Source organism: Spermophilus citellus (assembly GCF_964194105.1).
Source record: "Spermophilus citellus genome assembly, chromosome: 17".
Lineage (NCBI taxonomy): Eukaryota > Metazoa > Chordata > Mammalia > Rodentia > Sciuridae > Spermophilus > Spermophilus citellus.
The window spans coordinates 29,275,049-29,288,161 of NC_138199.1; the positions used below are offsets into that span (position 1 = coordinate 29,275,049).

Genomic DNA, 13,113 nt, shown 5'->3' on the forward strand with positions numbered 1-13,113 from the left:
CCGAAGGGGAGCAGGCCTGTGCTCCAGGGATGGTGCCAGTTCCTTTCTTGGACACCAGGCAGGAAGAGAGGTAGGATGAGCTGTGGGAACAGGTTGTTCTGTGGCTCTGTGGGGCCTGGCCATGTGGGAACAGCTCGGTGCAGACTATCCATCCAGCCCAACATCCTTGTTGGCTCTGAGGGCAGTCACCAGGCTGGACTTTATGGGCTATGTCACACCTCAGGGAGGTACCTCCTTCCCTGAATCATAGGGGGCTGGTGAGATGGCTCTGTGGCTGTGGCCAAAGGGCTGTGTTGGGAGTTAGGGGGAGCGAAGCACAAAGGGATTTCAAAGTCCACTGGCTCTGAACTGTCCGCTCATGGGCTCAGGTCAGCTGGCAGCAGGAAGGTTTATGTTTCTTTTAATATCAACTCCCAGGCATTTAACATTCCTTGAAGCTTAAACACAGAAACATTTTCCTTAGCAGACTGTGCTTTCTGCTCTGCCAAACATAACCTGGCTGCTTCCCCCTCCCCCAATGCCTCCATCTGCTCCTGTCTCCAAGATGCAATGATTTATGGTGTGCTTCTCCTGGGCCTGTGAGCTGAGCGGGAGGGAGGGACGTGGCAGGCTGAAGTCCAGATGGGAGATTACCACCTCCGTGCCCTGGACTCTGAGCTCTAGAGAGGTCGTGGGTCACGGTACCCACTGAGCTGACAGCCCTGGACACCCTTTCTACTCTTCCATTCCATAGCACTGATGGAGGCTGCTCATGTCTCTTGGATGGGTGTCCCCTGGAGGCTGGACAGCCCATCCTAGAACTCCTTCCCCGCCTGTCCCTCTGGCCCAGCCCAGGGATGTGGAGATGGGGCTCCCACTGCTTATCCCTGCAGAGTAGTTTCTGGGGACTAGATTTAGAGAGCTTTCTCGCTTTATCCCTAATTCCCGAATAATGAAAGACTGGCTTCTGGTTGCCTAGCAGCACTGTCTCCCTGGCGACGGTGCTGAGGAGCAGGGTGTAGGTCCCATAACATCAGGAAGGGACATCAGGAACATGGGTGGCATAAGGCAGATGGCTAGGCCTCTGCTAAATAGTGCCATCCCCCTGAGACAGGAGTGGGGGAGTGGGAGACCCACACAGGTCCTAGTGCCACCAAGAATACCCAGTTGAGGATCAGATACCAAATTTCAGCTTCGACATGCATCAGAGAACAAACACTTTCTGCAAAAAAGCCTCACCCTATCATACAGCCTATACCCCATCACATGGGGGTAATTGTTAAGAGACCAGGAGCACCCAATGCTCAGGCCTCCCTATGTACCAGTTATCATTTCCCTTGATTTCATAGTCACAGTATCGATTCCCACTTGTATCATAAGCATGAGGTCACACAAGGTGCCAGACAGGAGTGTGGAAAGCTCCACACTGAGTGTTATCTGTTCCCCAAGCTTAGTTCTCCTGACAGATAAGTAGATAGCAGCCATCTTCAAAGCTGAAAAAATATTCTAGACATGCAAGGTGCAAGCAAGGACTTTTTCCTTATATACATTTTCAGGGCATCAAGAAACAGAGCAGAGCCAGGTGTGGTGGTGCATACCTATAATCCCAGCAACTCAGGAGGCTAAGATACGAGGACTGCCAGTTGGAGACCAGCCTTAGCCACTTAGTGAGGCCCTAAGCAACTCAGAGAGACTCTGTCTCAAAATAAAAAGGGCTGGGGATCTGGCTCTGTGATTAAGTGCCCCTGGGTTCAATCTCCAGGACCAAAAAAGAGAAACAGTCTGACTGAGGATCTGCCTCTACTGAAACCCAAAGTATCTTTCCTAAGTTGGTGACTCCCAAAACTCAGTTGAAGACAGTCCAGCAACTCTAGCAACAAGTCAGAGACCAGCCCCAGGAACCAGTAGGATCCAAGCCCTTCTGGTAGAATAACAAGCGCTCAGGGAATGTGCCTCATTCCTATCCGGCATCTATGGCAGAATTGCTCATCACAGAGCATTCTCCCACCCCCCATGCTCATGACGCAACCTCAGAATCCTTCTCAATATCGTGTTTTGGAAAAAGCCACCAACAGACTGAAACTGGAGTGTGAAAACTGTCATTCCTCAGTTCCATCTGCAGAAGTATGAATGAGTCTGCAGTAGTCCCACAGGTACCTGGATGCTCAGTAAGAAGCCGTCTCTACGAAGCATCAACCACCACCTTGGGGAATTTTTTTCAAACCAGCTTTGAACTAAAGTCACAAAAAGCCAAGCACCTTAATCAAGAAGATAAGACCAGAAGACGCCTTCTCAATGGGTACCACAATGCCTGGCAGCTCCCCAGGTCTTGCCCCAGGGCCCTGGACTCTCACCTGGATCTGCCCTTTGCCCATGATCTTGTCCACGATCTCATTGTTGTCCTTGTTGACCTTGGTCTTGTCATAGCACTTCTCATAGCACAAGATCCTCAGGGATTGAGAACCCTCCAGCTCGATTTCAAACTCCTGGGGAAAGATGGGACAGAGGGTCTTCAACCTCAGAAGCGCGGGGGGGGGGGGCACAGGGCTCCTTGGCAGGTGTGGGCCTCAGCTTTGCAAGGCTGAGGGTGAGCGGGGCCCAGGAGGAGCATATCACAAGACATGGAGGAGCGTCTCATATTCTGGAGCTCCCAGAGACCTCCACATCACCGATGAAGTGGAGTTTGGGGGCCAGATCTGAAACTCTAGTGTCTGACACCTAATCGGAAGCCAGATGAACAGGGGATGGGAGGGATGGGTTAGGGAGACAGAGCTGGTCCAACCAACAGGCAATGGCCACCCCTCCCCTCCAACAGATAGGTCATGAACACAATGATTAGGATGGGCATGCTCGGTGACACAGAGGAATCCCTATAGGGACACCAGCCTCCTCCACTCACCTCATCCCACTTGGGCTCTGTTGTGTCCCGGAACACCCTGGTTTTGGCTTTACTGACAAAATAGCCAAAGGAATCCACCTCCAGGGTACAGTACAGGTCTGCAAGGAGAAAGGCAGACAAGACACACCAAGTGAGGCCCAAGAGGCCCGGGAACAGGGCTGGGGCAAGGGTAGTGGTGGTAAGGCCCTTGAGGGGACAATGCATCTGTCCCTTCCAGAGGCCCCTTCAGAAATGCTCTAAAACAGAGAGCTTGGGCTTAGGTGTCAGAAGGCTTAGAAATATTGCTGCACCACCTAATAATACCGGGGCCACCCTGGAAAGTCCCTTGAGCCCTTTGAGCCTCAGCTTCCCTGTGTGTGAAGTGGGGATGAGTCAGTGACCACAGAGGGATGCCAGAGAATCAGGGCAGATAATGGGCCATAAAAGGCTTTGAACACACCACGGCCCTGTCCACACGCTGGCGCTGGCCATGTTCTCCTTTCCTCCAGGTACACAGTAGGTGCTCTGTAAATTAAGAGTGTCACTCAGCCTTTCTGAGCTCCTAGTTTCCAAGGATCAAGGAGACCTGGTTCCTGCCTTCAAAGATATCAGTGGGGGAGGCCGAATTAGAAGTGACAAAACAGCATGACAGGTGCTGTAAACACAGTTTGCCCTGAACTGATGGGGACACAGAGCGGGAGGTCAGTTCTCCCCAGGAACTCAGGGAGGCTTCCCAGCAATGCCTGAGTGGCTGTTTGTGGGCCAATGACAGAAGCTCTGAAAGGGGTCTGCAGGGAGAGGGACAAGGGCAGATGTCACCTGCCAGAGGAAAGGGGCAGGCTGAGGAGAGGAGCCAGGAGCCCTGGGTTTCCGATTCTGTGTAATATTAAGTCCTTTTAGACATGTTTCCTCACCTGGTAAATGGGTAAGAACTATAAGCTGACTCACAGATTCCTGGGTAAAAAGTAGATAAATTGGACAAGTATAGTTTATGAAATATTAAACAGGTTTAGTATTACTAAATCTACAGTTCTGTTCATCTCCAGACTTAGGGGATGGGAATAGAAAAGGGATGGGTGCTGGCACATGCATACATGGTCATCTTTGAGTCCACTCTCAGGTCAGTGTTAACAAGTGTGACCCCCATTTATGGAGAAGGAAGCTGAGGGTCAGAGAGGTTAAGAAACTTGCCCAAGGCCACATGGCTTGGAATTGGCAGAGATGGGGTTGAAGTCCAGGTGTTTGCAGCTCCAGGGTTCAGATACCTGGAATGAGGACTTGGGGAGAAGAGATCTCCCTGCCAAGAGGAGCTGGTTCCTGGGGTTTGGGGGAATGCCCCACATCTCCAGGCATACTAGCTGGACTCTAGCCTGCACAGAGCAGAGCAGAGCAGGTGGGCAGTCCCACACCATGGGTCTTTTTATAAAAGATGAACAGTGGCCACCCAACTTCTTCCTAGGGCAGGTAGTCAGGAGCACTTACTAGCTGATTGTTTAAACCCCTTGGCAGAGTGAACGATGACATGGAGGAAGCCATAGAGTCCTGGAGACTCATCGTCTGCAAGAGAGAAAAGCCCCCAGGGTAGGGGGTGTTGAGAAGCTCACCCCCAACTCTGTCCCAGGCTGGTGGAAAAGCTGCTGACCCAGGGAGATGCAGCCAGGTGGTCTGACAGCACCACCTGGTGGTTGGCTAAAGAATTTGCAAATCCCATTGCTTCCTCCAACCCGAGCAGCACCAGGTCTCAGTGCTAGGCTGTTTCCCCCTGGGCTCAGCCCAAACCCACACCTGTGGGCCAGATATTTAATACTATTCTCCAGGGCTACTTTCCCTTCCTCTGAATCCTGCTTACTCCATGGCCGCCCTCCTAGTTTAACCTTTCAAAGGGAAAACTAATTTGATCAGTCACTCTGCTAATGGAAGAGGGAAGGCTCAGTTCTGACCCATGCTTGGGACACAGGGGTCCCTAGTTGATCCAAATAGACCAAGAGAAGCTGGCCCTCAAAACCACTTTCAGAGAGTGAACGCTTTCCCAGAACCATGGGCAGTCAGAACCTACCTGCTTTGGGCCAGTTTCCAACCTTGAGAGTACTTGTCTCTGCTTAAAAACCTCCCCCAGGTCGTCCCCCCCCCCCCCCCGTTTGCATGACATCTGAACTCCCTTGATTAGCATTTAAGGCCTTCCAAGATCCAGACCCTGGAAACTTCTGGGCTTATTTCTCATATACTACCCTCTCCGTCCATCATCGTCCCCCTACCCCTCAGGCTTCAGCCTTTGGCTTCCACTATGGGACGGTCCAGAAACTCCACGCCATCCCAGTGCCCCAGGGTGCCAGATCCTTAATCTCACAACTGAGAGGGCTGAGGAGGACCTGGGGGCTCAATAGAGTGTAACCCCCATTTAAGATCTCTATGTACCTAGCAATAGAATTGCCCCAGCAGAGTTAACCGGAGATCAGACATCGGTAGCCATGGTCCTTACAGAAGGACACAGCAATGCCCTAGGGACTTGCACCTGCTGTTTGGGCCACCTCAGGTTCCAGATCTTACCATCTTTATTGCTGGTGACAGGAATGTTGTGTACAGTCCTAAGCTTGAAACAGGATCCCGTGAGTACCTGGAGCTCCACTGAGCTCAGGACGAAGGCCTGGAGATCTGCAAGAGGAAGCAAGGGAGGAAGGGGCATCAGCACAGGTTCACTAGGACCTGCTGCTCTTCCTTGGGGACTGCCACGGGAAAACAAACAGCTTAGTTCTAGGGGTGGAGTTGGTCCTTGGGAGGTAAAGACTTGGAGACATTCACATGGGCCCAGTTGGGAGTGCTGTCAGAGGCCCTAGGAGAATCTAAAGGAAGAGGCTCAGGTATGTGTGTATAAGAGTAAGGGCAAGAGCAAGTGAGAATGGCAGAACCCTGAGCTCTGGGTCCAGGTCTATCACCAACTAATCATATGCCTTAAGTGAATCGCTTGAATTCTTTGGGCTTCCGTTGATCAGAAACAAGAATTAAGTGCCAACTCTCCTGGCATCTTACAGGATGGCTGTGAGGACTGAAGAAGAGCTACATGATATGAAAATGTTTGGAAATGTGAACACAGAGCAGGACAGGACTTTACCCTTCTTCTGTAGTTTCTGGATTGCTTCTCTCCACTCTGACCTCTCGTAGTCCGAGGATAGTAAGAACAGGTAGCTCTGAAGAGAGATGAGAATTCAGTGGGGTGACCATAGTCAGGCCAAGCATATTCCCAGATTCTGGGGCTCCCAGTCAAGCTCTTTACCCACACACCCCTGAGCTTAGAGGAGGCAGCTGGGAGGTGGGGGGGTGCTCCTTTCTGGGAAGCTAGGTGACGGGAATGACAGTGCTATTGGTGGCCAGCAGAGGGCACTGGTTCCACACCAGTAGGAGAGAGTGTTCAGGGCTGGAACCCCAGCAGCCTCATTGGAAAGTGGGGGGCCCAGGAGCCATGGAGAGTGGGCTGCCCTGGACCAAGAAAAGGGGCTATCTCTGTCCCAACTCCACCCTTCCTGACCTTTCCATTCCGATTGTGGATCCGAAACGGGATTGTGGGGGAATTGAGCAGCAGTAAGAACTCATTCTCAAACATCTTCTTTTTGAGGCGCTCGATGGCCCGGCTCTGCCCTTTGTTGGCTTTCTGTAGGGGATGAAGCACAGATGGTTTCCCTCACGCTCAGTCCCCACTACGCACTCAGCAGCTCTAAGCACAACATCCCCCCCTCCATGTATTAATCATGATTTTTAAAATTTTTTCTATATTTTATGGTGCTTTGGCAGCTCGGGGGGCCTAGCTAGGTGAGGAGAAGCCACTCCTCCCAGGGCTGGCCAACTCCTAAGGTCATAGTTGACTCCCCCAAACCAACCACCAGAATCCAAATCCCCAGCCACTCCTCAAAGGCCTCTCGCCCATCAAGCCAGTACTTCCTCTGTCCTAAATTATCAAGGTCAAGGACTAGAGACCACCTCAAGGCCCGAGCCCCCCAACGTAATTTGAAATCAGCAATGCTAAGTTGTTCCCCCACCCTGCCCTCCTTCTTCCACAGAAACCTAAATAATGCGGTGGCACGGTGACCCGTGTTTTCCACTTCTGCCTCCTGATGACCCTGAGGCCTCCCCCTGTATAGTGTGGTAGACCCCTTCTCTAGGGAACTGTAAGTAATAAAAATATCTCAGGGGCATTAGACTCTCTGCATTGTTTTAAATTTTTTTTTCTTTTAATATTCTTTTAGTTGTCAATGGACCTTTATTTTATTTATTTATAAAATATATGCAGTGCTGAGAATCAAACCCAGGGCCTCACACGTGCCAGGCAAGTGCTCCACTACTGAGCCACAACCCAAGCCCTGCATTGTGTTTTGATCACCTCTATAAATTAAATCCTGGGTACAATAGAGACACCCTGCTTTAAAAACCTCAGCCATGTCATACGAGGTGGCACATGCCTGTAATCCCAGTGGCTTGGGAGGCTGAGGCAGGAGGATAGCAAGTTCAAGGCCAGACACAGCAACTTAGTGAGATCCTATCTCAAAATAAAAATAAAAAGGGCTGGGGGTGGATCTCAGTTTTTGAGCACCCTTGGGTACAAGTCCCAGCACTGGGGGAAAAACATAATAAAATGCATAAGTATACTTGTATCTTTACATATATACCTTTAAAAATATATCTATACACACACGCGCATGTGTATGTGTACATTTTGCAGAGCTGCCTTCTCCACTGGATGAGGAGCTCTGTTAGGTGTCTGGGATGCTCCTTGTAGCTAGTGGGGCTCAGTAGGCATGGGCTTGACTGAGCAAAAGCCTACGTCTGCACACTTTAGGCAGGAGGAAGGCATAAGACCTGCCAGCCCCCGGGCCTGGGAAGAAACATGCATGCAGGCTGCCCCTGGAGTGGAGATGATGGGCAACAGCAGATGGGGTAGGAGGTGTTACTGCAGCAGGCCGGGGCCCAGCCCTGACGGAGGAGGACACCTGTGCTTGCCAGGGCACTTCCTCTGGGCAGATGTACCCCATTGCCTTCAATCCTAGCACACTCCCCTGTCCCAAATACCCCTATAACTGTGGTCTTCTTTTCCCTGTTCAAAGAGAGAGATCTGAGTTGAAAGGATCCTTAGAGGTCATTTGGTTACTTATTCATCAACAGTTAATACATGAAGCACCTACTGACTACATGCTAAGTACCAGGGGCACAGAACTAGAGAAAACAACCCACTTACTGGTGTTCAAATTTTAGGGAGGAAGAAATAAAGCTGACCAAGCTGTTAGAGTCAACACCAGTCAAGCAAAACCAGCCAGGACTGGGAGCAGGGCACCTAACCCGGATTATGGTGAAGGTGGACACTGGAGAAGGCTTTCCAGAGGAGGCGAGGTCTAAGCCAAACCTGGATGGAGGAGGAAGAGACCAGGCCAACCAAAGCACTCCATGCCCTACCTTCTGGTCACTGGGAAGCCTCCATCAATGTCTTTTCCTCTAGCCACTGTTTTCAAGTGTAAGAATTTAAGGCTATGCATTTTCCTCTAAACAGTGCTTTGGTTGTACCCTCTGGGTTTTAACATGTGCAACTCCCATTTTCGTGTTGTTCTAAATAGTGCAGAGTTTCTTTTTTTGATTCTGTAAATTAAAAGTTTTAACTTTCCAGTCATTCAACTAATATTCCAGCCTTTGACTTCAAATTTTACAGCAATGTGGTCTATGGGTGTTACCTGTAGGCTATTGTTTTTAAATTGAAATTTCCCTTGTGGCTTAATTGTGTGTGTGTGTGTGCGCGTGCACACACACATGCACAGGCATGCTGTGGATTGAATCTGGGGTACTTTAGCACTGAGCCACATTCTCAGGCCCTTTTTATTTGAGGTAGGGTCTCTAAGTTGCTAAGGGCCTTGCTAAATTCCTGAGACTGACCTCAAAATTGTTATCTTCTTGCCTCAGCCTTCTGAGTTGCTGGGATTATGGTTGTGCACAACCACACCCAGCTCTTGTGACTTAATATAGGATAAATATTTATGAATGTGCCATATGTGACAAGAATCTCAGCACTCTGTCAAGGCACAAGCTTCTATGCATTTTTAGACCAAACATGTTAATTGTGGCATTGAGGTCCCTTCTCTCCCTGTTTATTTGCCTACTGGATCTGTCAGTCCTTAAGAGGTCTCCCATGCCTTTTCTCTTACATAAATCCTGCTTTTCCTTAAGAAGTCCTCCTTTTTCTTCCCTTCTCTACTATGTCTACTGTGTTCAACAAAAACTGTTCTCCCATAATTCAACCCACTAAATTCTGAGCACTCACTCCTTGGCCTTCCCACTATCTGCTCAGAGCTGATCTGCCTTAGTCTGGGGCTTTCTCTTATCACAGACACAGAGGGCTCCAACTCTTGTGTCCTGCCTCCCTTAGCAGATCCTCAAACCTCACAATTGCCCCTCTCTGTCCCCCTCCCCCAGCACCCCCAGCTCAAAGGGACCCAGTCAAAATGGTCCCAAGGCTCAGCTGCCAGGTGCTCCTCACCTCCTTTTGGATTTCACTCTTGAGGGCAGAGATCTTCATTTTCATGTCCTCTAGCTCATGGTCTGGGAAGGGGTGCACGTGGGGGCTGGCCTCAGACTCCTCGGGGGATGGGAACACTAAGTCGGCCAGGGGGATGTACCACTTACAGTCATACTGCTGGTGCTTCCTGCAAACAAGCCCAGAGGGAGATGTGAGCCACAGGGAAGCTGGCTCTTCAGTCCTGAACCACTGGGCCCAGAACCAAAAAATGACCCAAGCGGGATCTATTGAGAACTCTGCAGAGGTAAGAATGATCACAGCTGGAGGAGCTAGATCAGGAAACACATCGACCAGTGGCAGTCAGGTCTGGGGTCGGCCAAGCAGTGAGGGCTCCTCACTTTGTCGAGTCTTCAGATCCAGTAGGGCTGGTGTTTTTAAATATCCCAAGTCACTTGTTTATTAAGAAAAACAAAAGCCTTGTTGATTAGATTTATACTTTCCTATTCCCCATCCAATACGCTTCTCTCCCTTCTAGCCCATCTAGCCTTAGGCTCAAAGTCATTTTCCTTTAGGGTAAATGTGGGATACCAAGATGTTATTCTAGATGCCAACTCTGATTAACAGGAGGTCACACAGGGTACTGGATTAAAGATTATAAAGCTACATCCAAGCCTAGTGAGAAAGAGCAACATGGTTGATTCATAATGTCTGCAATGGGCAAAGGACTCAGGCAGAGGTACGTACGCTGATTATTGCCATCTCTGCTTTAGAACTATCTTGAAGGTGATCTAGTTCCAGGGAGTCATGCCCTTTACTGAAACTCATGAAGATCTTTCCTTCTCTGATTTACTCCAGAACTTTAGATTTGTACCTCTCATTCCAGTTCCTGATTGCTGCAGTGAGCACATGGCTTATCTACCTCTATACTGCACAGCAGTATACTTGGCACATAGTAGGTGATAAGTAAATGCAGGTGGACGAATATGTGGATAAATACTGAAGAACCTTTCCTGCTCAAAGTCCTGTGCAGACCCACACTACTGAGATGGAGGTAGAATGGAGTTTTCAGTTTAGATTAGGGTTCAAATCCCATCTCCTCCACTTCTAGTGATCTTGGGCAACTTAGTAATCTTCTCTAGGATTTTCATCTGTGAGACGGGAATAATAATAAACATTCTGTGGCATTGTTGGGAAGATCAGAAATCATGTATTCAAAGCATTTGTCACAGCACCTGGCATGGCATAAGCCCTCGATAAGTGGCAGATTTAATGAATATTCACAGAATTGCAGTTAGCAAAAAATTTAGAGATGTCTAATAAAAGGAGAAGGCTTAAGTAAATTATGGCATATCCACTTGTAACATCATACAGGAAAGTATAATGATGATTATGAAAATCAGGCAGCAACGGGGAAAATGCTTATGACGTGAAATAGATGAAGCAGAGCCCCAAATTGGGCATTCACTCTGATTACAATTATATGAAAGAAAAAAAACAAAACATAATGATATTTAAAAAACTGGGAAGGAAATATAGCTGCAGGAGACAGGGGCTTATGTTCGTGGGCCTGACAGCTCTTTTCTATATGTCCTTATATTATCTTTATAATTTAAAGCATGATTTATTTTTAGAAAAAGGCTCTGTAGTGAAATAAAATTAATTAATATACTTTTTATAAAGAAAAAAAAACCGCACAGATTACCCAAGGTTGCTGAGGGCTCTACAAGAGCCAAGGGTCTGGTTCCCCCCACTGTGACCCTGGATCCCCTTCCGCACACTCACCCTGCAGAGGTCTTCTTCAGCTTGGCGCACAGCAGGACATCTGTAAAGAGGAAGACATGCCGCAGCTTCCGGGAGCTCTCCGACATTTCCACCAGGAAGCCGTCCTTCACCAGCTGCCGCGTCTGAAGGAGATGGCACCCCCCACCCCCAGCCTGCTCAGAGGTGGATACAGCTGAGGGCCCAGGCTGCACTGGGGACATGGCCCTGCTAGGGAGGGCAGAAAGGAAGGGCTGTATTACCTAGTGGTTAAGAGCACTGGCTTTGGAATCCTGAGCTTGAACCCCAGATTTTGCCACTTCTCAGCTGTGACCCCAAGCAAGTTCCCTGGCTTCCCATATCTCAGATTTATCGCTGTACCAGGAGGAGAATGTTATCTACCTGATAAATCAAGATGGTGCATAGGAAATAGCATGGTGCCTGGCACTTAGAACGTGATTGACAAATGGTGGCTTCCCCACAGCTCTCAACTAGGATGGACCCTAGTTCAGAATGACCTGGTTTCTCTAGCTTGAGCCAAAAACATCCTTCATCCTCAAAGAGCCTCCTAATTGAGTCTGAGAAGTTGATCTATTTTCAGTTCAACCCTGACCTGCAGACCACTCAGGCCGGTTTCCACTACTTCTCAGTGGATTCATGAATCTCCCCTCATGGATGGGAGATGCTGGGTTTCCCTCAGTGGGGCTGTAGCAGTCCTAGAGTCACCTCTTGGAGTTTCCTCCCTCTCACCCTCAGAGCCAGTGGGCTTCTCTGGAGCTGTCGCATCCTAGCCCAGCCTCCCCCATGTGCACGACACACCCTGTGACCTACATATGCTGCAAGATGTGGGTGAACATGTTGAAAGGATACAATTAAGACGACCTGAAATTGATGGTGCTCTAAGCAATCTGGAGATTTCTGAGCTATCCCCAGAGTACAACAAACTCATGATATTCTGGGGCGTTGCAAACCAGGGCTGGGAACTGCACACAGAGATAGTTCCATGCCCCGTTAGTCATGCTCCAGACCCTGTCCCTCATTACTTCTCTTCCCAGGAGACACTGGAGGCTCATAAATGTAACAAAGGAGCATAAACCCAGTCAGCCTTAACTCCTAAATGCCACTTAATTACCTCTATTGGACAGGAAGCACAGTATCTAGGCCAGGATGCTGACCCATGAGGGTCACCGTCCCTCCGATTCTTCACATTGCTTCCCCTCACTGGGCTACCTTTCCATCAAGAAGGGTCCCCAGGAGAGCTGCTGTGCCAATCTAGTCACCCACAGGGAGCATCTCAGCAGCCTGGGCGATCTCAGAAATCATTGAGGCCAGTGTGTTCAGCTGTCGGCTCATCCCCAGCTCCAGCCTACCTGCTGTGCAGGCCGAGCTGAAGCTGCTCACAGTTTCTGTTCCCTAACCCTCCAGGGAGGGCAGCATATCAGAGGCGTTGTTTGCACCTGGAGGGCCCCTTCTCTGGTATGGGGCACAATGCTAGAGGCTTATAGCCAGATAGCTTCAATCCTGTTCTGACCCTAATGGCTGAGGGACCTCATGCCAGACCTGGAGAGACTCTCCAGGTTTCAATTTCCGCTTCTGCCTCCCTGGGTTATCCTGGGGATTAATGAGACACTGGACTTAATGCTATTTAGACCAACGTCTGAAATGCTACAGGTAATGGTGGCAAGCAAAGACTGCAGACCTCACCTTGGCTGGCAACCAGAGACAAGGGGTAGAGAGGTACAGGACACTTGATAGTGACATGCATGTATGAAAGAGAGCAGGGGCATTTGGTCAGATGCTTGCTCCTCAGCCTAGGTGTGAGGCCAGGCAGGGTCTTGAGCTCACCTCCCCCTTGGGAGTAGTGACTGCAGTCCGGCGGGGGTCAATGTCTTCATTGATGCTGGACAGGAAGTTCTGAGAGATGCGGAGGGCATCCTGTAACAGTGGGTAGTCTGGGTGGTCCACAGGTGTGTGCTTCAGAAGATCCTGGGAAATGAAGGGGGTGGGG

General features: G+C 49.6%; 1 protein-coding gene across 5 annotated transcripts in view; it reads right to left on the reverse strand.

The window, feature by feature from the left end:
* ABR (ABR activator of RhoGEF and GTPase) overlaps positions 1 to 13,113 on the reverse strand; it is a 192,626-nt gene that overhangs the window by 35,048 nt on the left and 144,465 nt on the right. For all 5 annotated transcript variants that reach the window (XM_081272941.1, XM_081272942.1, XM_081272943.1 and 2 more), the window contains 9 exons: positions 12,951 to 13,091; positions 11,130 to 11,251; positions 9,369 to 9,534; positions 6,381 to 6,503; positions 5,967 to 6,042; positions 5,405 to 5,509; positions 4,340 to 4,414; positions 2,879 to 2,976; positions 2,334 to 2,465 (listed from right to left, as the gene is read on the reverse strand). In XM_081272941.1, the coding sequence (XP_081129067.1) occupies positions 2,334 to 2,465; positions 2,879 to 2,976; positions 4,340 to 4,414; positions 5,405 to 5,509; positions 5,967 to 6,042; positions 6,381 to 6,503; positions 9,369 to 9,534; positions 11,130 to 11,251; positions 12,951 to 13,091 (1,038 nt within the window). The remainder of the gene's footprint in view (positions 1 to 2,333; positions 2,466 to 2,878; positions 2,977 to 4,339; positions 4,415 to 5,404; positions 5,510 to 5,966; positions 6,043 to 6,380; positions 6,504 to 9,368; positions 9,535 to 11,129; positions 11,252 to 12,950; positions 13,092 to 13,113) is intronic.